This window comes from Alternaria rosae (assembly GCF_020736505.1).
Source record: "Alternaria rosae strain MPI-PUGE-AT-0040 chromosome Unknown BKA58scaffold_4, whole genome shotgun sequence".
In the NCBI taxonomy this organism is placed as follows: domain Eukaryota; kingdom Fungi; phylum Ascomycota; class Dothideomycetes; order Pleosporales; family Pleosporaceae; genus Alternaria; species Alternaria rosae.
The window spans coordinates 2,529,673-2,552,757 of NW_025763573.1; the positions used below are offsets into that span (position 1 = coordinate 2,529,673).

Sequence of the window (23,085 nt, forward strand, 5' to 3'; positions counted from 1 at the left end):
CTTTGGACCGCTGGACCCTTGTATGCGGGGCGCTGCTAGCGCGTTCGGCTGGCCTCCTTCGATGTTTACGCGCCCGGGCAGGCGCTGAGCCTCCTACCCCACCACACTCCAAACTGCAATGCCAGGCATACGTGCAGCAGGTAGCCTATGGCTCACTATGGATTCCAGACATGATAAGGGGGTGTCTCCCCATCGTACAGGTCGTGTTTATCACGTCACCTCTAAGAGAATCACTGTCGACACGCCAACATCATGAGCGTCATCAGCTCTTCACGAAATGCCAACCTTCCAAGGGGGTCGAGGCATCCTTCTTTCTGTACGCAATGCAGAGTCTTGGTGCATCGCCTTACTGTCCCAACCAGAGTGTGTAACGAGAGGCTATTTATCAGAAATGGTTCCAAATGCCCGCTGTGTTTATTCTTTGCTGCTATACTACACGGAAAATGTTCGACATCTACCGTTAAAAAGACGGCTCGCTTCCGGCTCTCGGACTATCAAGGACCGTCAACAATGGCAGGGTCTCATGATTTCTCGTTCCGGAACTATTATGTCCAACTGGAGGGTTCTACCGTCTCTCGCTTCATTCTACCAGAGTCTGGTATTGGAAATCTACAATTCTGTACACTGCCGAGGAACCTCATTGACTATTCTTTGCTACAAAAGTGGATCAATCACTGCAAGACCCACCATGGAGATGCTTGTTCATATCAAGGCGAGGCTTCTCGGCTGTGGGCTCCAGGGAGAACTGCACTCAAAGTCATCGACTGCGCGTCATCTACAATCATTGTAGCACCTCCAGGTGCGGAATATGTTGCACTTAGCTATGTCTGGGGTAGACCGTCAGCTTCCGATAAACACGACAGTGTCCTTTGCTGTGGCACTGCTACGAAGAGCTTGGTGAACCTGCCAGAAACGATCAAGGATGCAATGAAGGTCACCATTGAGCTTGGCTACCGATACCTGTGGTGCGATAAGTGCGTGGCATTCATGTCAGAAAAACATCTGAGACATACGCTGACCATGACCGTCAAGGTATTGTTTCGACCAGCAGTCGGATCCGCATCAACTACAAAGCCAGCTTTCCATGATGGCTATGATCTATTCGGCGGCGGCAGTGACCATTGTTGCTGCAGCTGGAAATCACTCTAATCATGGGCTACCCGGTGTTAATGGCAGAAGTCGAACTACACCTCCTTCTATCACACTAAATGGCACAACATGGGTAGCAGCACTAGACGACTTCAAAACACCTATTCGTGAATCACCTTGGTCCCAAAGAGCTTGGTGAGTTACTTAGCCTATACGTATGCATCGGGTACTGACCATGAACTCTTACCGTGCAGGACGTATCAAGAGGAGTTTTACTCACGCCTGCAGCTCATCTTCACTGAGGAGCAGGTTATCTTTGAGTGCAACACAATGAGCTGTTTCGAATCAGTGATCATCGAAGACTCATCTGGCTCAGCCCAGGTGTTCAGCAGGCAGAGCAGTGCCCATACACGAAGCACTTGGGATGATCCGTTTCACGAGCATATCGTTCGCTACACAAAACGATCGTTGAGCCATCAATCGGACGTTCTAAACGCAATGCGAGGCCTCTTCCAGTCATTCTCTACGCAAAGAGTACCATGTCATCAGTATTGGGGTATACCGTATACCATGGCTGCTTGTGTCGAGATCCAATCCAGGTCTAGAATGTGGTCTCATCTCTGGGCTCATGGGATCCAGTTGAGTGATGTAAAAGATCAGCTCAACGCCGCATTTTGCCGGCAGCTATGCTGGGTCGTCAATCCAGAGATATCCACGAAGACAGTTCGGCGAAAGGGCTTTCCTAGCTGGTCCTGGTCAGGATGGATAGCTCCTGTACTATGGCCTCGCACATCCCCTTTGACATGGGACAATATGTTGCCCGTTGAGCTCTATGCAATGAAGGTCGATGGAACAGATGAACCTCTGACGGAAGAATTGGTCAAGATGGTTTTCGAGAATGACGGCGATCTTGCGCTCGATTACACTAATCAGTTGCGCATAGTTGCTGAAGTTCTGTACCTTCGATTCGCCTATATCCCAAGGAAACGGCATCGGTATTCACACATGTTTGATCGTGCGACCAGCACATACAAAGACGGAATGTACGCAGCACGCGGTACTATTGAGATGATCTCCGACTCTGGCGAGCGCAGTCTTGAAGATCATGAATGGTCATTGGACGTCACGAGTCATGTCGACGAGGAGTTACATTACTCGCTCTGCAATCACCTGTTCGAGGGTATAGTCGTATGTAAAGACTTTGTTCTGGTTACGCGTACTAGAGATGGAACGAAGGAGCGCATAGGGGTCATGTCTGTTCACAGCCTCGAATCCGACGGAGACACTGAGCAACATCCTCGCCTGTGCTTTCCCGGTAGTCGACGAGACATCTTTCTGGGGTGATGAGTTCGTCGAGAAGAATTCTCAGCTGAAAGCCCTTCCAATCATATTTATTTGTTCTTCCTTTTCATCGGCGCCACTATCAAGTGTGACGCGTACTTTCGGTGTAGCTGAAAGCGCCACACTTCTCCTAAGAAGGAAATCTATATGTCCTCTAATCAGACTGCAGATAGAGAGGTCCGTAGTCCAAAAAGAAACCCACAACCCAACCACTGTCTGGTATTCGGGGTGCATGGCCGCGAACTCTACCCCACATGCCCCACATGTGGCTACGAGAGCTAGTAAACTATAATAACATATAAAGAGATGTAGATGCCGGATACGTTGCTCTAAAAGCGAGGGCATTCGTTCTGAAAGAGAAAGGCTGAATTATTATAGTCATGGCGTCTTCTCACGAAAACTATCCATCAGGGCCATACGAGGTCGGAAAGCATATCGTTCCTCCTCCACGGCCCAGCTCACCATCAACTACCGAGTACCGCCTCAATCATCTGATGACCCGTATCAAAGACCCAGAGAAGAGTTTGAAGTTCTACTGTGACTGCCTGGGCATGCATGTTGTTTTCATCTTCAACGCTGGCCCATTCACCATCTACTATCTCGGACCACGAGATTCTGGTAAAGATATCCATCAACTCTTTTCCTCCTACAAAATACTGAGATTTTCATAGGTATTTCCACCCTGGGCACCTCAAAAGGTTTACTAGAACTGTACCACATTCCCGCAGACGCGTCTACGCCGTATACTTCTGGCAATGACTACTCTAATCCGGCGGGAATCGGCTTCGGTCACATTGGATTCACAGTACCCGATGTCGCTGAAGCACTGGAAAGGATCAAAAGCTTTGGCTATGAGGTCATTAAGCCGCTGGATGAGGCGAAAGAGGAGCAGATGGGTTTACCTGCGGAGGCTGTGGAAGGGAAGCACGGGTCGGTACCAGACGGCTACAAGCATGTCTTCAAACAACTGGCTTTCGTGAAGGATCCTGATGTAAGTGGACATCGACTGGTTAAAGGAAAGGTATCAAAGAAGTGTATGCTGACGTCTTTCAGGGCTATTGGGTTGAAATCGTACCTCAGGTAGTCAAGCCGCCGAGTAGTTAGTGGAAGACCCAAAAGTGTGTCAAGCCAGATCTCTCAAAGAAAATGCTATCCGACTCTAACTTCGATAATTGTTCCCATCTTCCTCTTCTTCTTCTTTTTCTTCTTCTTACGAAAGAGCTCTCCACTTAACTTGACGGCCTCGTTATCTTTCTACGAACACCATGGCAACGCAACCACAGACGACTTCTGACACATCCGTTAGAGTACTAAGACTAGGAGTAGATGGGTACGTAGTCCTAACAGCCCATCAATTTAGACCACTGCTGACAGCATCCCGGGTTCATCTCCTCGCCTCTCACCAAAGTTTTCGTTGGGCCCGAATCTCAGCGTTCAGAACTGTTTGTTCACCAGTCCATCATAACGTCGCGATCCAAGTTCTTCGCCAACGCGCTTAGTGGCCGATGGAACAACTCCGACGCGAAAACTATCAATCTCTACGATGTTAACCCTAACCTGAAATCCGAAAATGTTGAGCACTACTTGGAAGCCGTCTATACCAATCGCATCACGTTCAAGGATAACTCAAGAGTTCCTGAAAGTGTATGTCACTTATACATGATAGCTGAATTGCTGCTCGATTTACATGCCCGTAATCTGGCAATTCAGGCACTGTATGAGCAAATCCGCCACCGTAAATCTGATGAGTATGGTCCCTACTTATACCCTGGACCAGAATATATACAAATTATCTGCAAAGGTACAGTATCTGGGGATCTGATGAGTGAGCTACTTGTTGATATTTGATGCGACCGCGGAGGCCTTACTTTACTCCAGTGCGATGATTTGCCGAAACGGTTCTTGTGTGAGCTGGCGACGGCTGCACTGAAGCGGAATCGTGAATCTGGACTAGACGAACTGTTGTCGTTCGATTTGGACACATATCTAGAGGACGATTCATAAGCGCTTAGCGTGGTGATCAACGTCTCTCGGTCTTTGGGGTTCCTAGAGGGATGAATGTCGTCATAGATGTTAGAAGGAATGTGGGGAAAAAGCAATCATCAACCAAAGTTCGCCAGTCGTCAAGGGCAGATGGATTATTATTTTTACAATCATGCTGCGGGCGTGTTCAAGGCTCCTAGCAGATCGATAGTATACTAACCATAGTAACTTGAGATGAGACGACAAGCGTCAAACCAGCGGTAGTGGACGGAACGTGAAGATACACTAGGTCAGGTACCCGCCGCTAACTACCAGTGCAACGAAAGGACCCTGCATCATGCCGCAACCTTCTAGACAGTACACTTGAGCATGGAAAGGATATCAATGCTCCAAAATAACCGACTTTTCGTAGTTGCAACAGCCAGGACACGTACACGACTCACGAGACATAGCGTCAGTGTGCAGGTGACACCTCGGATCCGGTTTTCCGTAAGCGAGAACGATCACTGCAAGGGTATCGTGCAGAGTTTCAGATCTGGGGAGTCGAGGACGCTCCCTGGAGCACGTCTCCCCAACGGTGTCGCCCGACCTGCTGTACGTTTCGTGAGATCCTTACAGTCGCTCATTAGCCTCTGTAGTCCAAACACTGACTGGCGTTAGTGAGCCGTCCCCGCGAATGTTACTCGCGCGTGCGACGCGAGTTGACCTTGAGGAAAGGGGTTGGTAGTGGTTGCGGCGCAATATGACGTGCCCCAAGACAAAAAATCCAGGCTTGTAAAGCCAATCTTCAGCCGCCAGACTGTATTGGGCCACGGCCGTTTCCAAGTCATAAAGCCATGTTTATCGGGAATTGCGCTGGGGATTGCGTTCCCCATCTTCAATTCTGTGGTCGCTATGGATTTACTGAGGTTGAAGACGCGTATAGCACGCGCCAGAGGCGTGGGCGCGACATCTTCAGGCTCCGGAGCGGGCGAGCTGCATGCTCCACAACAGTCTCAGGCACCCCACGATAGCTCCAGCACGCATGCCATCAACGAAGGAATTCAGAGCGCCGAGCCTGGGACGAATGCGCAGGACTTTGGGGCACCCGCGGACCAACCAACGCAACAACCCGTCATCGAACCACCTACCTCGTTAGAGTCATCCATCGATGCTGGCCAGCATGTCCCTAAGCCCACCAGGGCAAGCGATCCCTCATCGCATGTTTCCTACAGGTACGCTTCAGGCACGAGAAAGAGGAGAGTGCGATGCTGACCTCTGTGAAGTACTCTTGCCGCCGAACGAGCAAGAAGTAGCTCCGCGCCGACCAAACCCCAGCAATACCCACGGCGACCGCAAGTCGGCCGTCAAGCTAGTATCGGCATACGGCGTATGCCCTCATCCAACGCCCTAAGACAATCTGCACAGCAACCACAGGGTTCTATAATAAGAGCGAGCACGCCCTTGCCTGCGCTGGACGAGGAGCAAGAGCTGGGGCAGTTTTCCTTCGCCAACGGGAGCCAGAGTACCCTCAACAACCCAGAGCCGGACAGAAGTCGACTGCGGAAGGTCAAGAGCGCAATACAGACCAGGATACCCTTTTGGAGCACTAAGGAGGAGGAGAAGTCGCCGACGACAAGCGCTCATGCTGCTGCAGCGGAAGACGACATGTCGTCCAACTACACCTCGGGCATGGTCGATGTCCTCGATACCATCGATCCCGAAGTCGCGACGCTTACTTCCCTAACAAATATGCAAAACTCGCTGTTCATTCCGAACCTACCATGGCTGAACCGCCGGCCCACTTACAACCTAAAGCGACGGAAGAGCGAGACCGAGAGTCTGGAAGAGATCAACCGCATACTCGAACCCGCTCGTGCTGCTCAGGCTGAGGCGGAGGCAGAAGCTCAGGCGGCTCAGGCGGCCCCCAGATTCCAGCGCTCGGCGACTGAGACCACGACGGCGACCATGATGACGATAGATTCGCAGCTCACTGAGTCGCGCTTCGCTGTGCTTCCCGAGGATACTGACTTGTCTGGATGGAGCGTCGAGGACAAGAAAGAGGTGAACGACCACGTGCGGCACATGCTGCACTCAAGACGCTCGAAGATGAAGCGCTCGCTCAAGGGGTTCGGCATGTATGTCAGGAGACGTAAGTATCTGTGCCACTATATTCTCAACTATTACTGACAGACTACAGCACTTGGCTTCCTAGTCACCCTCTACGCCTTCCTCATCACCGCATTCGGCTTGGCCTGGGTGCTCTTCCTCATCGGCTGGGCCAATGTCGGTGGACAGCAGATCTACGTCGTCCACGTCATTGATAGTGTTCTCGTTGCTCTCTTTGCTGTTGTAGGAGACGGCCTAGCACCCTTCCGTGCTGTCGACACATACCACATGATCTACATTGCTCACTACCATCATTTCACCTGGTCGCGTCGCAAGAAGGAGATGCTACCAGACCTCACCGATCACAACGACCTCCCTGCCGAACATGCTCCCGTATCCGGACCACGCGCTATAGACCCAGCCGATCCTGAGAAACAATGGGAATTCACCGTGTTGACGCCAAAGCAACAAGAGAAACTTGAACATCACCAAGGCAAATTCTGCAAATCACACTCCTTCTACAAACCCCACGAGACAGAGACCCATTACGCCTTCCCTCTTCGCTTCCTTGTCGCCATCGTCGTACTTCTCGACTGCCACTCTCTACTTCAGATATCTCTCGGCGCTTGCACGTGGGGTATCTACTACAAGCATCGTCCCTTTGCTATCACGACTGTCATTCTCTGTTGCTCGATCGCCTGCAATGCTACAGCCGGTCTATTGATCTGGCTAGGTGACAAGAGGACGAGGAAGAAGGACGTAGTAGAGCGCATGAACAGACAAGAATTGACCGGAGAAGCCATCAAAGAAGTGGAAAAGAAAAAGCAGAAAGAGAAGGAAAGGGAAAGCGAGGCCGAGTCTAGTGGTGCAGATGAGGGCAGGGAAAGGGAAAGAAGGAGGATCAGTCTGGATGCTTTCAGACAGGGGAAGAACGCGGAGAAGGAGAAGGAGAAGGAGAAGAAGCAGCAGAGCGAGAGTGCATACCCATAAGAGGGAGTAACGGCGTTGCACAGTGCCTGACTAGCATATTATTGGCATTTTCTTCTTGCATTTTTTCTTGGAAGCGTTCAAGCGTTTATATACCTATGTAGCGATGCGGTCATGTTGGACTTATTTAATTATGCATTCTTGTTCTTCTTCACAGTCTGTACTTTGGGAGTGAGGGGTAACGTTGGAGTTCCTTTGCTGTTGTGGCGTGAATCACCAACGCTGCTCGGGCAGAAACGTTGCCTGCATCTAGTATCGTATCTGCACTCTATATACAAGCGCGAGAGCGGAACCCAAAGGTCTAGTTCTGTGGCGTAGATGCAACAACCCCATCGATAGTGACATTTTCGCTAGGTCTACGCGAGGCTACTGAGGAACTAGCGGTTCTAGAACGCAAAGGTGGTGTATCATTGCCACATGTTGGATAGGAAATCCGTAGCACTACAAAGGCGAGTGCCATTACGTCTTACGAGTGAGAAAGAAAACGTGGAACGTGGAGAGTGATTCAAGCCCATCACACCGTGATGCTTTGTCAATTGTCTTGTATTACTTGAACGCAACCAGAACGGACGCTTCTATGTCGTTTCGGCACCGCCGTTCTGCGATGACCATTGTATCATCCGATTCCTTCTCCCCAAGTTACAACTCGTAGTAATCTTGCTCCTCCATCTTCTACATCCTCCTATGGGTATAAATTTCTAGCAGCCCTCGATCTGCTCAACACCAGCGGCGGTGCCCTTGACACACATGCCATGGTTCTGACGGACGGCAACTGCTGTTTCTTGTTAGTCATTGCGAGTAAACATCGGTTTGGGTTTGAGAAGACAACATACCCTCGTTGGCAACGGGTGCAGCCATGGCAAAAGCGGCCATAGAGACGATGGTAGCAATGACAGCGGTGAACTTCATTTTGAAATAGTGTTTAGGAGATTAATGAACTCGGCGAGTAGATGTAGAAGAAGCGTAGATGGTAGTTGTAAACGTGGTAAAGTCGCCCGGCGACAAAGAGTGAATGTATAGAAAGGTTGGAATACAAGAAGATTGACTTGAAGAAGTTGACTTGATGGTGAGCTTGAAGTAAGGAAAGCGTCTACTAGCCTGAGGATACTTCCAACTTATAGCCTGCAGCCACGGCGCATCTGATATACAGGCACACCGCCGTCGTCGTCATCAGGCGCCGTTGTCAATCACAGAGTCATCCTGGAACCTTACTTTGTGCCTCGCGCTGAGAAGGCTGAAACCGGAGTCTAGACTTTCCTGCCTGTTTCTAGGTACTACATTAGCGAAAGGAGTACGATCTGCTCCATAGCAACGGCGGGGAGTGGAGCGGTCTGGTTCTGCGGGAAGAGCACGGCCGGGGATGAGGTGTGTTGAAGTGTGTCAAAGATGTCGGAGAGATGTCGATGCTTTCCCAAAGAACGGGAGACGCGCGGCTTCTGTACGCAGGTTCTCATGGAGTATCATGATGATGCAATTGAACATGTAGTATCGGGTTGATTTCAATCGTGTAGAAGTGCCTTCCGTCGTGCTCAACGAAAGCAGACTTCGGCATCATCCAGGGAGGCAGTCAACCTGCTGCCACACTCGCCTTACTGCCTCAGTTTGCACACTCGTTAAGGCAGTGTAGTACCGTATAAGCACCATGATGCAGAGCGGTTGGGGTGAGATGAAACGGTACTCAAACTCAGCCGAAACTCGGAAGAGCACTTCCCTTGGCAACGATCTCAGAGATCACAATGCGATGCGAGCAGTCGCCAAGTACCATCTGTTGAGCTGCGCTCTTTTCAAAACGCCGCTACGCGTAAGCCTGGGGCGGAAATTGTCATTGCTGGTGCAATGACGGTCGTTCGTCCGTGACTGTCGGAGTGTTGAACGGGTCAGCTGGCGCTAGCCTTTTGTGGACACTTCGCTTCGCCACGGACTTCAGACATATCGTGAGGATTGCCCTCTGGCAATAACATGACTTTTCCGCGCCTTACAAGTGTAGACTGATGTAGGAGTTTGGGAGGGAAAGCTCCATTGTTGGTATGTATGACGGCTCCTTTTGACTACCAGCGCTTCGTGTACGGCAAATTCGATCCCTGGTATTCTTCGCAATTATGTCGTCTCGTCTCAGAGTTTATCAAGCTCCAAGGTTGACAATAGCGATATTGTACAGCTGTACGCGCTTTCTCAATACAGCGAAGACTTCTGCTGGCAACATGACGCCCTCCTTCCGTCTCCAGGTGACGCGACATCCCGGCGCTATTGTCATTCGAATCTCTCTAGCAACACTGATGCGTAAACTGACTCTTATCAAAGCCTGAGTGACCTTCTGGAAAGATGAAGAGCTCGCATGCGACAAGAAGGTGAGGAAAGAGCGAAGAGCTCACATTTCTGAGGTAGTGAAAGCGGGCGAGGTCACGCCTGCCTCCTATCAAGATGACACTGTAGGTCAGCAAGAAACCGTCCATAGCCGTCGTTGGTGATGAGAGCACGTCATGCTGAAATCCGGAAGCGGAGGTGAAGGTGAGAGCTGGTTGTGGACGATGGCGCCTTCCCAGTCAACAACTCTTACCCTTCTGTTCGACGGTCGCCCCCCACAATCTCACCTAACTGGCAATCACGACCCACAGAACGATGGATATTTTCGTATCTCAGCTCCCCGGGCTCTCTGTCGCTACGCATCTATCGAGAGAGCTAGCAAAGGACGACGACGAGAATATGCCCGACAACAAAAGCTGGCGCTTAGGACACAGCAAACAGCCAAAGAAGCCTCCGAGAACATCTACCCCGCTCAAGATTGACGTCGACAGCCCTGCAGGCCCCGATGATACGAGCGACCGTCGCCTCCAGCTCAGCTGGCGGAAGACACGGCAGAGTAGCAGACCACAGACTCCCGTAGGTGGTGCGCACACCACGCCTGTCACCGAAGATGCAGATGACGCCCCGAGTGAACGTTCAGATACACCAGCCCTACGTCGAGACTCCAAGCCTAAGCTCGCTCGCTACACGTCGCTTTTCGCCAACTTCAAAGAAACAACCAAGGAGCCCGAGTTCGCGTTTTCTGCGCCATGGGGTGAAGATGCACCATCACCTTTCCAGACCTATATAGATCCGCTCGACGTAGTAAGATCTGTCCGATCGCATATGAGAACCGCTTCCTGGCCGATACATATGGAGCACAACAGCGGTCTCTTTCGTGTGTTTGAGGACTATCGCAAGGTGCGAGAGCAGAAAGAGTGTCTTAGTACAATTTTGAAGGAGACACTCAAGGATTGGAAAAAGGCCGAAGAGCACTGGACACGTTCAAGAGATCGCTATGGGGCGGAGATACGGCGCTTAGAGCTGCTCATAGCTCGTGGAGCGAGTGGTATGACTGGGTAAGTAGCCTCCAATCTTTTGCTCTTTCTCTACTAAGAGAGAGAAGACTTATACAGGCTCGTCAAGACAGTATTGTGCGGCGTCATAGGAAGACCATCTCGCACGACAGTTTCCCGCCAAAATACGACTTCTTCTCACACGCGCAACTTGACCAAGAGATCAAATTAATGAGTCAGAGAGGTGAGTCGTTCCGAATAGTGTGTTACACGTATCGTCGTTAACTTTGTACAGCGATTCTGAATCGGCCGTGGTCTCCCTCTGGAAAGATGGCCGTACTGTCCACGCAGTTCACCAATGGCATGGAAGAAATGCCTGTGGGAAACCCGCCGCAGACCAGCAAGAATCTGACATTGTCGCGCAAAGTCCAGAGCGAGCTGAATCTCGTTGCTATGCAGAAGACAAAGCCTTCTCGATCTCTCACTAGTTCCGTCGCTTCTGGCTTCTCGGGAGGATCTGGCGACCCTTTGCCTGACGAGATGACGATTCTTGAGCACACCGGCATGGAGCCAGCCACCGAATGCGAAGCTATTGTTGCTCTCCGAGCACTCGGTACACTTGTCGCAAGACGTCGAGGTCTAGATGTGAGCAGCTTTAATCATGGTCTCATGATGCTGTTCTGGCAGACTAGACCAGCAGAGAAATTGACAGGACGTGTCGAAGATAATGATACCCGAAATCCACGTCAAGAAGTCAGCTCTGACAATGGAACATATGAGTATTTCGACCAAGGTCTTGCGCCGCGGAATGTCCTCCGAAAATTTCAGTCGCAGCCCCAACTCAACACAACCCAAAAGCATCATCGACAGTTTTCTTTCGAGCCTGGGGCTGACCAGCTTGAAGCACTCACGGAAGAATGTAGAGCGCTTGATGGGGAGGCCAATGAGAGCGGTTCTGACGATTCTGACACCCCCCTTCTAATGCGTACTGGACGCCCGGCGCTTGATACGCAATCAATCAGATCAACTTCGTCGTCACAAGTTCTGGGTGCGGACTTGGGTCAGGCTTCAAAGATTCCCAGCCCCGTGCAAACTCTGGGTCGCAGTCGTCGAGCAGATTCCGCTTCGAGCATTCAGTCGGTCTATGCCAACATTCGTCGTGGGTCTAGCTCAAGTGTTGTTACGGCATTCCGCGAAAATTCGATCGGAAGCATGCGACCAGAGCTTCAGAGCAGAAACAATTCGATCAACAACCTGCGTATGCCAGACTCTCCGTCGGTATTGAGGAACCAGCATAGTGAAACAGGACTGCATAACACGATCATGGCTATTGCAGCAGCGAGGGCTGCAAGTGATGCATGTCAACCATCGTCAGGTCGAGGTAGTCCGAGGCTTTGTCTTTCGCGAGTAAACAACTCACAAGGTTCGGTAAGGCCGGGCGATGATGTTCCAAAGATAACGTCACCGGTCTGATGGATGGAGGTCTGATATACTCGTGATCGAGATCTTAGAGTTATGTTGGGCAAATCGGGCAGCGATTGGTGTTTCATCTCGGTTACTCAGCGCGTCGGTTTGAGTTTGATTCGACTGTCAGACATGGTGCGGTCGCACCCATTCTAACCGCCAACGTCAGAAAGGATAATTGATTCACTATGAAATGTCCCGACCGCAGAACGTTCACACCGTTACAGCAGATTGTGGGGTTATGCTAAAGTCCCGTGTGCTCGAAGCAGAATAATTCGACGGATATTGTCACGTACGTGCGTCACAGCCTTGTGATGATGAAGTTTGTATCAGTCTAAGATTGCAGTGCTTTTCACGTAATAACCAAAATTAGTCGCGTCAATTAGCGAGATGACAGCCTATGGCTAAACTGGCAGCTCACATCAGACGATGCAACTGCTGCTCTTCCCGCAAAGCGCTGTCACAATGACAAGGCGGCGTTGAGAGATGAACCTATCCGGACGCGGTTGTACGGAGGTGACCTCACTCTAGATTGTTTATGGCCAATGCATCGCTCAGTAGACACGGCTATTGACACTACGCCAGAGCACTGCCCTACCAGGCTGGACTCTGAACGTGTTCGAATCTAATCGCAACATCTAGTCATGAACGAGGCCTTTCCAGCTCCTTCCATTCTGCATGCCTACGCGTCGTTCGCTATTTACTCTCTTCTTAGGCGTGATCAGCAAGGTGTGGCGTTGAGTGTGGCGAGTGCGAAGATGTGCCACAGTCGGGCGATCATTGCCGAGTTGACTGAAAGGTCTCTTCCACCTGATGATGGGCGGGGCCTTTTATTCGTCGAGAGTTCCCGTTGTCGATCACCGTCTGTAACTGTTGCCACACTTATTTTTACACAAGGATCGCTGCGTCAGTGGAATCCTCCGTTGGACCTACCGGACGAGGCTTCCCCAGCAGTGCGATTGGCCGTGGAGGACTAGCATTGCATGCAACAGCCAGCAGTGCGGTTGGTGTAACTGCATAAGGCAGTGACGTTCACTCTTGTGGCTGCAATGCGTTTACGGCTCCAGATGCAAAGCCCAAGCGCTGCATCGATGACGAAAGCCGTTGATGGTTCAGTCGGTGGACAGAAACGCGTTCGGGATAACGTCCGCCAACGACTCCTTAATCTCGGCTTGACAGGTGGTGAAATAGCGTTAAGTGTTTAAGTCTTCCGAGTAAGCGCAAGCGATACAGGGCCAACGGGCGTCAGTGGGATTGGCCTGCTGGATAGACTTTGACGAATTGGCGGGGTGGAATCCTCGTCTCTGATCCGTAGCTCGAACGCAGGGGAAGGCGGCCGGCAGTAGACTGGAATGGTCGGGCAAGCAGCGGCAGAGACGTCCGCCGCGTGGAAGCAGCTGCGAGACCAGGGCAGCAGCAGTCTCGGGACACAAGTGGAAACGGGAGCTGGCCGGCATATGTCATTTCGCATTGAGGCGCCAACGCACACCGTAGGCGCCGCAACAGTCTCGCAGGACAAAGGGGGCATAGTGTGCGAGCAGCGTCTGTCGCGACGAGCAAATTGCGGGCAGGGCACGGAATACTCATCAAGCCACTGGAGCCGCGCACGAGCGCCTCGCACTGGTGTAGCAACTGCAGTGGGTTCGAGAAACATCGGGCTGGGTCCGCGCGATCCAGCATCCATGGGCGGATGTGCGCTTGGAGTGCGGGATGGCGACAGATGCAGCGACTATCAGCACCACATGCGGCCGTGAGGGCTTCTGGCCGGCTCGCGTCTGCCGTAGGGTTGTGGCTGTGCAGGACGGGCGATGGGTGATCAGTCTGGCAGCATGTCGCGCACAGAGGAGGGCGGCGGACTAAAGCCGCCTAGGGCCATGCAAAACCGTAGCGTTAGAGCAGCAGGGAGCGTGTGCCTAGACCCGATGCTCCACCCATGCCCACGCGCGGCCCTCGAGCAATTCCGTCAGGCCCTGTGGATGCTCTGGTCGCTAGCTGCTAGCTAAAAGACGTCTGACCACCGGCCCTGGACATCTGTGGCTTGACCCTTCAGGCTCGTCTTTCTCGTGGCAGCTGCTCTCCGTTCATCATAACCCCAGGGCCGCCGCACGCCTGTCCAGCTCAATCACTTATCCCACCGACCCGCCCGATGCAATCCGAAGTACTCAACACCTAACTCCGCGAGTGCGTCCGATGCCATGTTTCGAAATAGGTACGTCGTCCCGCCCGCGCCCAAGCCTGCATGTGATTTGCGCGCGTCGCGTTCCATGTCATCAAGTACCCGACTGACTTGCGCAGACTCAACAGCCAAAAACCCGATGGAAAGCTCCTAGAGGACTTCAAGGCCACTTTCCCCCATCTCCAGCAGCGTTCGCATTCTCTGGCTGGCACGCCCGGCCATACGCTCGCAGATGCGCTTGATGTCGCGCACCCCTCCCGGTACGTCTTTCCGAGATCCCCCCATCCCATGTCGCTCGGCACCATCACCAACATCAACAACGCCGACACCAAATTCGCACCTGCACCCACCATTTTGCTAACTCAATGTTTTCCAGCCAACTCGACCATGAGGACATCAAGGACCAGGATCCCACTCCGCGCGGGAACAATGAGCCGTGGAGGTTCACTCCCTCACTGCTCGACCCCAACAGCTTCGCATTCACCTCTTTCGCAAACCAACCGCCGGGCTACTACACCCCAACCCCCGGCGGTACCAACACGCTCTATCACAGCCAGGCCGGCGACCTCCACACGCCCGGCTTCAGCTTTGGCCTAGGAACTCCACTATCGCTTCCCACTTCGGAAGGCGCACTGCACGCTGGTCAGGTCGCACCTGCCAACCATCTCCATGGCTTCAATCCCCACGCCCTTGGGTCGCATCACTTCCAGAATGTCAATCCCTTTGGCATGCAGACTCAGCATTCCCAATCATTTGCGCCCCATCAATTCACGCACCAGCCTTCTGCATTCGACCAGGGCAATATGACGCAAACCCACCAAGACTCGTCCATGGACAACATGGTTCCCGAAGTTGAGATGCAAGAGCAGTCGCCTCTGATCGGGTATGCACCTCATTCATACGACGGCATGGCGGCTGCAGTCGCACCAGCACCCCCACCACCCAATCAAAAGTCGGTCACTCCATCTGCATCACGCCATTATCATACTGACTTTTCCAGTTTCCGCTACCATGTTACTCTGAACGCTCCAACGGCCATGATCAAGCAATCAGACGAAGTCCCTGTTACCTACCTGAACAAGGGACAGGCCTATTCCATCTCCCTGGTAGACACGGCACCTACGCAAGCACCGTCTCCATCGACCAAGTACAGGACTTTCATCCGCATTTCGTTCGAAGACGAACAGCAGCGCCAGCGACCGGCATCCTGCTGGCAACTGTGGAAGGAGGGCCGCGGAACCAACGAGGCCCACCAGCGTGGTGGGCGACTTCAAGCAGTTGAGTTTGTGGACCCAAGCCAAGTCAGTGGCGGTGAGATCCAAGGACGACCCAGGGTTGAGCTCGAGTCTTCCTCGTTCGATGGCTTCGTGGTTACCTGGACACCAACCCACAACTCTTCACCAGAGTGCTCCTTGGCCGTTCGTTTCAACTTTCTCTCCACCGATTTTAGCCACTCCAAGGGCGTCAAAGGCATCCCCGTCCGGCTATGCGCGAAGACGGAGATGGTTACAGAAGCCACTGGATCATCGCCCCAAAAGCCAGATGGCGAGCTCTGTTACTGCAAAGTCAAGCTCTTCCGCGACCACGGTGCCGAAAGGAAGCTCTCCAACGATGTTGCCCACGTCAAGAAGACCATCGACAAGCTAAAGCAGCAGATCGCACAGGTCGAGTCTGGCATGAAGGACTTTGGCAAGCGGAAACGCAGTGGATCAATCTCCAAGGGCAGTATGAGCCAACGACCCGGAAAGGTGCCGAAACACAAGAGGACATGGTCCATGTCTTCGACAAGCGACAACCAAGGAGGCCGCGCACCTGCCGAAGAAGACCTTCACATCAAGCTCGCCTCGCTCCAAGATATGTTCAGCTCTACCAGGCCTGTCAGTGTCCTATACCTTAAGGGCGAAGAGCAGGACGATCCAGACCTCCACCCAGTGATCCTCGGCGCCACTCCTCAAGAACTCTCCAAGCTCGACACCAACGTGGATGCGCCCATGTGGGAGGCTCCCGAGTCGCAGACAGCAGCATCGTCTGCTGTGTCGCCAACTCCCAGCTCTCAGTCTCTCCATTCCGAGAAGCGCCGGACTACTTCCTTTCAGCGCCCGGCGCCCTACCAGCCACCATCACGTATGTCCTCCAACGAATGGCGCAGCATGCCGCAGACGGCCACAGGTGATCTCAAAGGGATGCATGGTATCCAAGGCGGTGCAGACGTTCCAACCAAGGTTCAACGGCCATATTCTGATGACCACGCACTGTCTGGATGGATTGAAGCCCTTGGAGTTGACCAAACCTATCAACCGCCTCCAGAGCCGATGCTGAAGCCCGTCGCCTGCTTCTTTGTCCAACCGCGGCTCGCCGGTCGGCAACCTGACGACAACTACTTCCGCGCAGTCTACCTGATGGAGCGTACTGTAAAGGAGCTCGTGGCGAGCATCGCAATGAAGATTAAGATCGAGCCAACCAAGGTTACACGGACTATCCGCGTCAACCAGAAGGGTCTGCAAATTTTAATGGACGACGATGCCGTCAACAGAATACCCGAGCAACAGGATATGACTGCGGAATTCCACGAGATCGGCACACCGCCGGTGCATGCCATGAAGCGCGAATGGGATGCGGGTCCCACAGACATTCAAGTTGATGGCGACATCAGCGTCACAGAAAACGTTCATTCCACAGGTTACGAACTTCGCCTTCTCTTCTAGGCTTTTATGCCTACTGCTCGCCTGCGAGACGCCGTTCCTTCAACATTGATACCCTGTTTTCGGTACTGTACCGATTGTCACGACCCTTTACTATTCGTACCCTGGAGCTTTTTATCGGTCTCCTTGGGCCGCCGATGCTTCTGAATTGGCATCACTTGATTCGATTTTACCGCCTGGCGTTTAACGCCTTTGGATACTACGCGTCCATTGGGAGCGTTTGCTGCATTTCCTTTGTTGATACCTTCTATTCTTCTTCTTTCCGGTGCGACGACGATACCCATTATACTACTACCATTTCACCTTTCCAGCGGCTAAGATTGCAAAGCAACGATCTATCATGAAGACACAGCGAGATACACGCGCGACACGAGGGAGGAGTGTTCGGACTGTAATTTCTTTTTTACATACATCGAGGATGGCAACTCTGTCCACTACAGTGCGCATGCCCAATATCCTCTGCGAACCTAATCAAACCTTTTCGCTCTGAAGTTTTCCCTCGCAGTCTTTCGACATCTCTTCCCTGTACAATTTTCGTCAGGTCCACGTTCTCACCCTGACCGACCGAAGCAGGGCCGCTCGCCGCGGACCATCTCCACTGACGTTGTGACAAAGCGATGATCGTTACATTCCCCCCGTCCGTCTCCCAAGTTAGAAACCCGTCGAATAATATTTCAGTGTCTTGGCGCACAACAAGCATCCGACACGCTATTGTCTCCGGAGATTACGCACACTGCTATCCAAACAGGGGCTCTGGACAACGGGTGGCTTGCGCAAGTATCAACCGACACATTCACGAAAGGGCTATTACGATTATTGTCATCGGTTTCGCTTTGCAGAACATAGAGTTTGACAATGTTGACACGGTGTTTGGTACACCTGTCAGCAATTGGGTGGGGGCCCCTGCCACGCGAGTAATTGAGGGGGCTGGCGGGAAGTGTGGGTATGGTAGCCGATACCGATAGCATAGTAACCCGACCCAGAGGATTGTGCGGCCGAGCCTTGATGTCATACTGCAGGAAAGGACTCACGAATCACGACCATGGTACACCCAAAAAAAAAACGATAAGTCAGACCGAGAGAACAGGGTCCAGAAGATGCGTTGGCATTCACAGAGGACGCGTCAAATGAGAAAGGACCGAACGGATCTACTCGCTGGTCTATTGCTGAGTAGCTGCCTCACTCAATCGCAATCATGAAACACCAATCCATCGTACCGATTGCAGCTCCATCGAATAGGCTAGGGTGTTTGCAGTATCCGAGCAAGCGCCATGCAGGTGTGGCGTGATGATACAAGGAAAAGATAGAGATTCGAGTATTTTCGGAAGCAACTGGGCTTGCCGTCCGGATGATTGCAAAGGAGAGTCTTCCGACACTGCCGTTTCTTCGCCCGTAGCTGTACTCAAACTGGGGGGATAGCTCGCATTCGCTAGCACAACGGAAAGCTAACCGACGTGCTCCAACAAGTTCGCCACCGTTCGTAACGCTGCAGAGCCTATCGCGGACTCCGAAGACCCTCCCTTCAAAACGAGTCACGGAGCGAAGGTGCAACATGAACCGGAACCGAATACATAGGCATCCGAGCGATCGACCACTTTACTACGTTGAAATGAGGCGTTCTAATCATAGCGGTTCTGTAAGCTTTCTGAGAAAACCGTTATGTGACAGCCAATGAGCATGCTGGATCTACACGGAGATCGACATGTTGTCTACTCAAGCGAGACGGGAAGTGGCGAGTGTTTGTGGCTGGACCCTTCTTCGCCACAGCTTCGGGAACGCTGGTATGTGCCACATGGTGTAACACGTCCGGCCAGCTGACGCAGGTGTCATGCGCACATGGACGAACTGTGACTCACGGCATACATATGTATGGAGCATTTTTCTTTCCCCGTCTTACAACGCATCAAAGAGGTTAGTCAATCCCCAGTGGCGCATCTTGACGCAAGTGTACCGAGACGCAATCCGAAGGAGTTTGCACCGCCACAGATAGGTGTTACGTACCCCTCGCAACAACGTTGATCAATTCACATGCCAGCATGCCTCATTTGCAGCAAGCGTAATTCCGATTCCAGGAGACTCGGCGACATATCAATCCTCTCTGCAATCTAGATTGTTGCTACCCCGCTTCTGCCGTAGGGTAAGCATATCAGCCGTAGTTTGCAGATCCTAGCGTATGTTGGCTACATGTGTACTTTTGCTTCATCTGACTCTGCAGCCCAATTGCCAGACGGAACGCCTCCGATGACACAGAAGCAATGGTGAACTCGCACAGCCACTGTGCTGAAACAGCGATGAATAGACGCTCTGGATGGGCCCATGAGAGTCGCTAGTCTTTCGCACTCTGCGCATTACGGCAAGTCCCATCTCGGCATCAAGCAGACTAGGATAGTTGTCAATGCTGTTACGTCGAGGTTAAGTATTGAGATTTGTGCTAGATCGAGGGGATGTGCAAAGCAGTCCGGCTTCACAAGATGAGTACACTTATGCATTACTGGAAGGTAGGATCGGGTCTCGTGAGCGCCAAAAACGAAATGATGCATGTTTGGTACGCATCCACACGCTAGAGCATCGGGAGGACTACCGATCCCAGATCCAAATCCCGCGCAACAAGAACTACTAAGATGGTACCATGTCTTCACCAAAGTCGGCTTTACTATCGGACCGTCAACAATGCAAATCTGAAGGAGAAGCCCCGTATTTCGATCATATGTGAATCTATCATGCATAATGAAGTCATCAGATTTTGGATCAGATTCTGCGTGGGTAAAAAAAAGCGGGATCAGCAATTTCCTAGCCCCCTGTTCGCTTCTCGTTCACGAGATTGCGCACGAGTGGCTCGAGCATTGATGGCGCCCACCTGTCACCCAAATTACCGCGGAAAACAGAGGCTGGAAAAAAAAACGTCTTCATGCCCGCTGTCACAACATTTGCAGTTTGCTCCACGATGACTTCATACATGCGGTCAGAAAAAGCTCCTGATCACCCACAAGTGTTTCAGGATAGACAGGCCAAGCTTGCACTTGATGAGATCCGGCCAGCACAATTCGGCGCCGTCTCCACAGCTCGCTTCCCACAGCCCGGTACCTGTTAAGCAGCAGTCAGCAGCGCGAGATCTCCCACCCGCCGCTCTGCATTGGCAAGGCTACGCGCGCAATCGCGATCGCATCCTCCGGCTGAAATGGTAGCAGTAAGCACCAAATATCCCTCGAATCAAAACAACGCGTTTGGGATCGTGGGTTATCTCGTTTGCGACTCGCAACGAATCAATGGCCTGGACAGAGCTGTCATGCGCATCAGCCACTGACGCAGGCCTGGAAGACTGCCGAGTGGGCGCATTGGAGAATAGCGATAATGTAAGGTGTGAGACTGTTCCTACAGGAGCCACGTTGATGCGTCTGCATTAGCCCGTGTGCAGCTGTTCATGTTACGATCCCACGGTGTGCGTTTCTGCAAGGTAGTCACCTGCACGGTACTTAGTTTTGACAGCGCCAGGACGCGTGCTCCATCCGGCAGTCCCTTTCGGAACTTTGGCATACATACGGCGATTCTTCCATGCACCTGCTTTTTGCTTCTTCCAAGGTTCTATGTCTGATCTCCGAAGAGGATCATGGGGGGCTGGTTGTTGAATACGGGTGTTGTGCTTTTTCAGTGACCTTCAGCTGACGGGCCTCACTCATGGACATGGATCTCGTGCGGAGCTTGCCTGTGTACAGACATGCTCACCCATGTGCTGATACTGCTATGGTCGCTTTGCTGTCAGATTCTCTCGGCGGAAGCGCCAGGACGGGAAGATCCCCATTGTCATATTGAGCCATATTATTGTACATGGTAACGTTGCCCTGGAATCCTTCGTTCAAGCGCACGTGCACGAACCCCCAGCCTTTCAATACCACTGCTCCGATAAGACCTTCTTTGTACTTTTCCGATGTCCAATATCCCACATTTACTCGCTTCGGAACAGTGTCTCCGAGAGTCGGGTCAAGATTCCATTTGGGACGCTGCACTGACGAAAGTAGATCGGACGCGTCTTGCGATAGCCGGGTTATCCTGACCCAAAACCCGGCTTGTGGGTGATGTGTTGCGCGGGATGCATGTGTGGGCCGCAGGAGGCGTGCGTGCATGTGTGGAGCGGAGCTGTGCGGAACCAAGGTATTGACATATCCTAAAAGTAACGTACGATGTCGGCCTGTATACCGGACACGGCTGCACCGCCACAGCTCAAAGAGACTCTTTGTAGACATGGGCCGAAGTATTGAATACACAAGAGAGACCGACAAGGCTTTGGATAATGTATGGCTAAGGGGGCCATGTGTCCCGTAACGAGGCAACATCTGTCCACTATGAGTGGAGGCTGGTTCATGCTCAGCATGTGCAGCTTCCTCAGGACTCCAGGTTGATGACCACCGTAGTAGTGTGCAACGGCCTCAGTCATCCAGCTCTCGTCCAAAGTCAATCAGCCTCAACTTCCTCGCATCTCTTGGATGAAACTGCGCAATCTTCGCCCTGACCAAGAACCGCGAAGCCGCAGAGTCCCTCTCCAGCTGAAAGTATGCCTTTCCACCTCCTGGTCCCATCAAAGTAGCAAACAGATTTTCAATCAACTGTCGCATCTCTGCATCCGCAGCTTCGGCCTCAGTAGGCGGCTCTTCCTCCTCCTCTTCAGCATCAAGAGCAGCCTTCTTGCCCCAAATCTCATCGATCCTGCGCTGGCGCGTCTTGTCTGAGACTGGTTTCTTCGATGACTTTGCACGCCCTTTCTTTGTGAAACCTGCAGCAAGAGTATCGTCCTCTATGTCAAGCATGTCGCCTACGACAGGCCCACCGAGCTCTTCTGCTGCGAGCATGCTAGAGAGGTAGTCATTGATGAAGTTGTTCATAGCTTCTCCCAGACGCTGCATCTCCGCGTCGTAGTTCCCCTTCTTTGCGCGCTTTGTTGCGATGAGTTCTCGTGCAAATTGAGCAGGAGTTTTCTGCGAGCGGTCTTCATGCTGAGAGCGTAGCCGCCTAATGCGATCCTGCATTGCCTGACTGAGAAGGTGGGCATCGTGTAAGTTGGCTACTTCACGACGAAGCGTGGCCTCTTTCGTGCTGAGTTGGCTTTGAGTGTTTGCGATGGCTTCCTTGGTTCCTTGGACATTCTGTTGAAGTGTACGTGCTGCTAATAATGCAGGCAGAACTGATCCTTGGGTAGGGAGATACGTTGCTGTTGGCTTCAACTGTTTATACGCGTCTTTAACGGCGGCGAGCTGCTGAAGCTTCTGACGGGGATCTTTCGATGCATAGGCGGCAGTCTCTATATCAACATCCGATTGGGACCGTAACTTTTGCTTGGTCAGTATTATCCCATTCAGACGCGTCTCTATCGTGTTACCTTTTCAAGCGCTGTTTGTTGTTCTTTCACGCGTGCCTGCAACTCTTTCACCGTCTGCTCCAAACGCGCCGCGGTACTAGACGCGTCAAAGTCGACGATATCGTCCTGCAGCGCCCTAGCTTCCTCGACATACTCGCGTATCTTTCCGAGAGTCTCACTCTGTGGTTGCGCCATTTGTCCGACGGGTCGGCTGTGTGTTCAGGTGTGGTCCACCGATGCCGCTAACAGGCCAGTGGTGCCTGGCGAGCGAGGAAAACTTCACCCCTTTCAACTGTGTTCTCACTGAGGCTCCCACTGCACCGCGAGGAATCCAACAGTCTTTCAGTCGTCGTGCTACCGGTATTTCCAGACAAAGTCGTAGTACCACACGTGACGCGCCAAGGCTTAGCGCCGATCTCCCCGCGATAGCTCCATTTTGCATCGTCTGCGCTTCCTCCTCGCGACAAACCACCTGCTGTTATCAACCATCGCCCACAGTTCCTTCTCCATCGCCGCCCCACACCTTCTTCTAACATTGCTTTCTCGTTTGAGAGGGAAAGCGCGCAACCTCGAGCTCTCCGCACCTGAGACGCCGGACCGTTGCCG

General features: G+C 52.4%; 7 protein-coding genes across 7 annotated transcripts; 5 read left to right on the forward strand and 2 right to left on the reverse strand.

Annotated features, from left to right (window-relative positions):
* Position 1: 1 nt before the first annotated feature.
* BKA58DRAFT_160659 (heterokaryon incompatibility protein-domain-containing protein) lies at positions 2-2,622 on the forward strand. The gene is made up of 3 exons (XM_046164958.1): positions 2-974; positions 1,033-1,284; positions 1,344-2,622. The coding sequence occupies exons 1-3, from the start codon at positions 253-255 to the stop codon at positions 2,431-2,433; spliced, it is 2,064 nt and encodes a 687-aa protein (XP_046026686.1). The 5' UTR covers positions 2-252; the 3' UTR covers positions 2,434-2,622.
* Positions 2,623-3,590, forward strand: BKA58DRAFT_160626 (Glyoxalase/Bleomycin resistance protein/Dihydroxybiphenyl dioxygenase). The gene is made up of 3 exons (XM_046164957.1): positions 2,623-3,048; positions 3,102-3,421; positions 3,484-3,590. The coding sequence occupies exons 1-3, from the start codon at positions 2,811-2,813 to the stop codon at positions 3,532-3,534; spliced, it is 609 nt and encodes a 202-aa protein (XP_046026687.1). The 5' UTR covers positions 2,623-2,810; the 3' UTR covers positions 3,535-3,590.
* A 1,395-nt stretch (positions 3,591-4,985) lies between these two features.
* Positions 4,986-7,491, forward strand: BKA58DRAFT_359690 (uncharacterized protein; the record flags this gene model as incomplete). Its single annotated transcript, XM_046168735.1, has 3 exons — positions 4,986-5,627; positions 5,679-6,544; positions 6,593-7,491. Exons 1-3 carry the CDS (start codon positions 5,308-5,310, stop codon positions 7,489-7,491), a joined length of 2,085 nt encoding a protein of 694 aa, XP_046026688.1. The 5' UTR covers positions 4,986-5,307.
* A 695-nt stretch (positions 7,492-8,186) lies between these two features.
* BKA58DRAFT_439181 (uncharacterized protein) lies at positions 8,187-8,397 on the reverse strand (the record flags this gene model as incomplete). The annotated part of the gene is made up of 2 exons (XM_046173656.1): positions 8,187-8,263; positions 8,322-8,397. The coding sequence occupies 2 exons, from the start codon at positions 8,395-8,397 to the stop codon at positions 8,187-8,189; spliced, it is 153 nt and encodes a 50-aa protein (XP_046026689.1).
* Positions 8,398-9,925: 1,528 nt separating this feature from the next.
* On the forward strand, positions 9,926-12,578 carry BKA58DRAFT_160727 (uncharacterized protein). Its single transcript, XM_046164959.1, has 3 exons — positions 9,926-10,850; positions 10,898-11,031; positions 11,083-12,578. The coding sequence occupies exons 1-3, from the start codon at positions 10,108-10,110 to the stop codon at positions 12,258-12,260; spliced, it is 2,055 nt and encodes a 684-aa protein (XP_046026690.1). The 5' UTR covers positions 9,926-10,107; the 3' UTR covers positions 12,261-12,578.
* Positions 12,579-14,291: 1,713 nt separating this feature from the next.
* Positions 14,292-17,628, forward strand: BKA58DRAFT_160747 (CP2 transcription factor-domain-containing protein). The gene is made up of 4 exons (XM_046164960.1): positions 14,292-14,460; positions 14,547-14,687; positions 14,804-15,379; positions 15,428-17,628. The coding sequence occupies exons 1-4, from the start codon at positions 14,447-14,449 to the stop codon at positions 17,130-17,132; spliced, it is 2,436 nt and encodes an 811-aa protein (XP_046026691.1). The 5' UTR covers positions 14,292-14,446; the 3' UTR covers positions 17,133-17,628.
* Positions 17,629-21,378: 3,750 nt separating this feature from the next.
* Positions 21,379-23,085, reverse strand: BKA58DRAFT_160763 (uncharacterized protein). The gene is made up of 2 exons (XM_046164961.1): positions 22,501-23,085; positions 21,379-22,450 (listed from the first exon to the last, which is right to left on the reverse strand). Exons 1-2 carry the CDS (start codon positions 22,672-22,674, stop codon positions 21,554-21,556), a joined length of 1,071 nt encoding a protein of 356 aa, XP_046026692.1. The 5' UTR covers positions 22,675-23,085; the 3' UTR covers positions 21,379-21,553.

Excerpts from the sequence above, each read along its gene's own strand:
- BKA58DRAFT_160659 (XM_046164958.1), top strand. The coding sequence starts at position 253 with ATGAGCGTCATCAGCTCTTCACGAAATGCCAACCTTCCAAGGGGGTCG. Across the intron at positions 975-1,032 it reads CGATACCTGTGGTGCGATAA|GTATTGTTTCGACCAGCAGT; the intron begins GTGCGTGGCATT and ends ATGACCGTCAAG. Across the intron at positions 1,285-1,343 it reads CCTTGGTCCCAAAGAGCTTG|GACGTATCAAGAGGAGTTTT; the intron begins GTGAGTTACTTA and ends CTTACCGTGCAG.
- BKA58DRAFT_160626 (XM_046164957.1), top strand. The coding sequence starts at position 2,811 with ATGGCGTCTTCTCACGAAAACTATCCATCAGGGCCATACGAGGTCGGA. Across the intron at positions 3,049-3,101 it reads TCTCGGACCACGAGATTCTG|GTATTTCCACCCTGGGCACC; the intron begins GTAAAGATATCC and ends AGATTTTCATAG. Across the intron at positions 3,422-3,483 it reads CTTTCGTGAAGGATCCTGAT|GGCTATTGGGTTGAAATCGT; the intron begins GTAAGTGGACAT and ends GACGTCTTTCAG.
- BKA58DRAFT_160727 (XM_046164959.1), top strand. The coding sequence starts at position 10,108 with ATGGATATTTTCGTATCTCAGCTCCCCGGGCTCTCTGTCGCTACGCAT. Across the intron at positions 10,851-10,897 it reads GGAGCGAGTGGTATGACTGG|ACTTATACAGGCTCGTCAAG; the intron begins GTAAGTAGCCTC and ends AAGAGAGAGAAG. Across the intron at positions 11,032-11,082 it reads CAAATTAATGAGTCAGAGAG|CGATTCTGAATCGGCCGTGG; the intron begins GTGAGTCGTTCC and ends AACTTTGTACAG.
- BKA58DRAFT_160747 (XM_046164960.1), top strand. Across the intron at positions 14,688-14,803 it reads GATGTCGCGCACCCCTCCCG|CCAACTCGACCATGAGGACA; the intron begins GTACGTCTTTCC and ends AATGTTTTCCAG. Across the intron at positions 15,380-15,427 it reads CCCCCACCACCCAATCAAAA|TTTCCGCTACCATGTTACTC; the intron begins GTCGGTCACTCC and ends TGACTTTTCCAG.
- BKA58DRAFT_160763 (XM_046164961.1), bottom strand. The coding sequence starts at position 22,674 with ATGGCGCAACCACAGAGTGAGACTCTCGGAAAGATACGCGAGTATGTC. Across the intron at positions 22,451-22,500 it reads AACAAACAGCGCTTGAAAAG|TTACGGTCCCAATCGGATGT; the intron begins GTAACACGATAG and ends ACCAAGCAAAAG.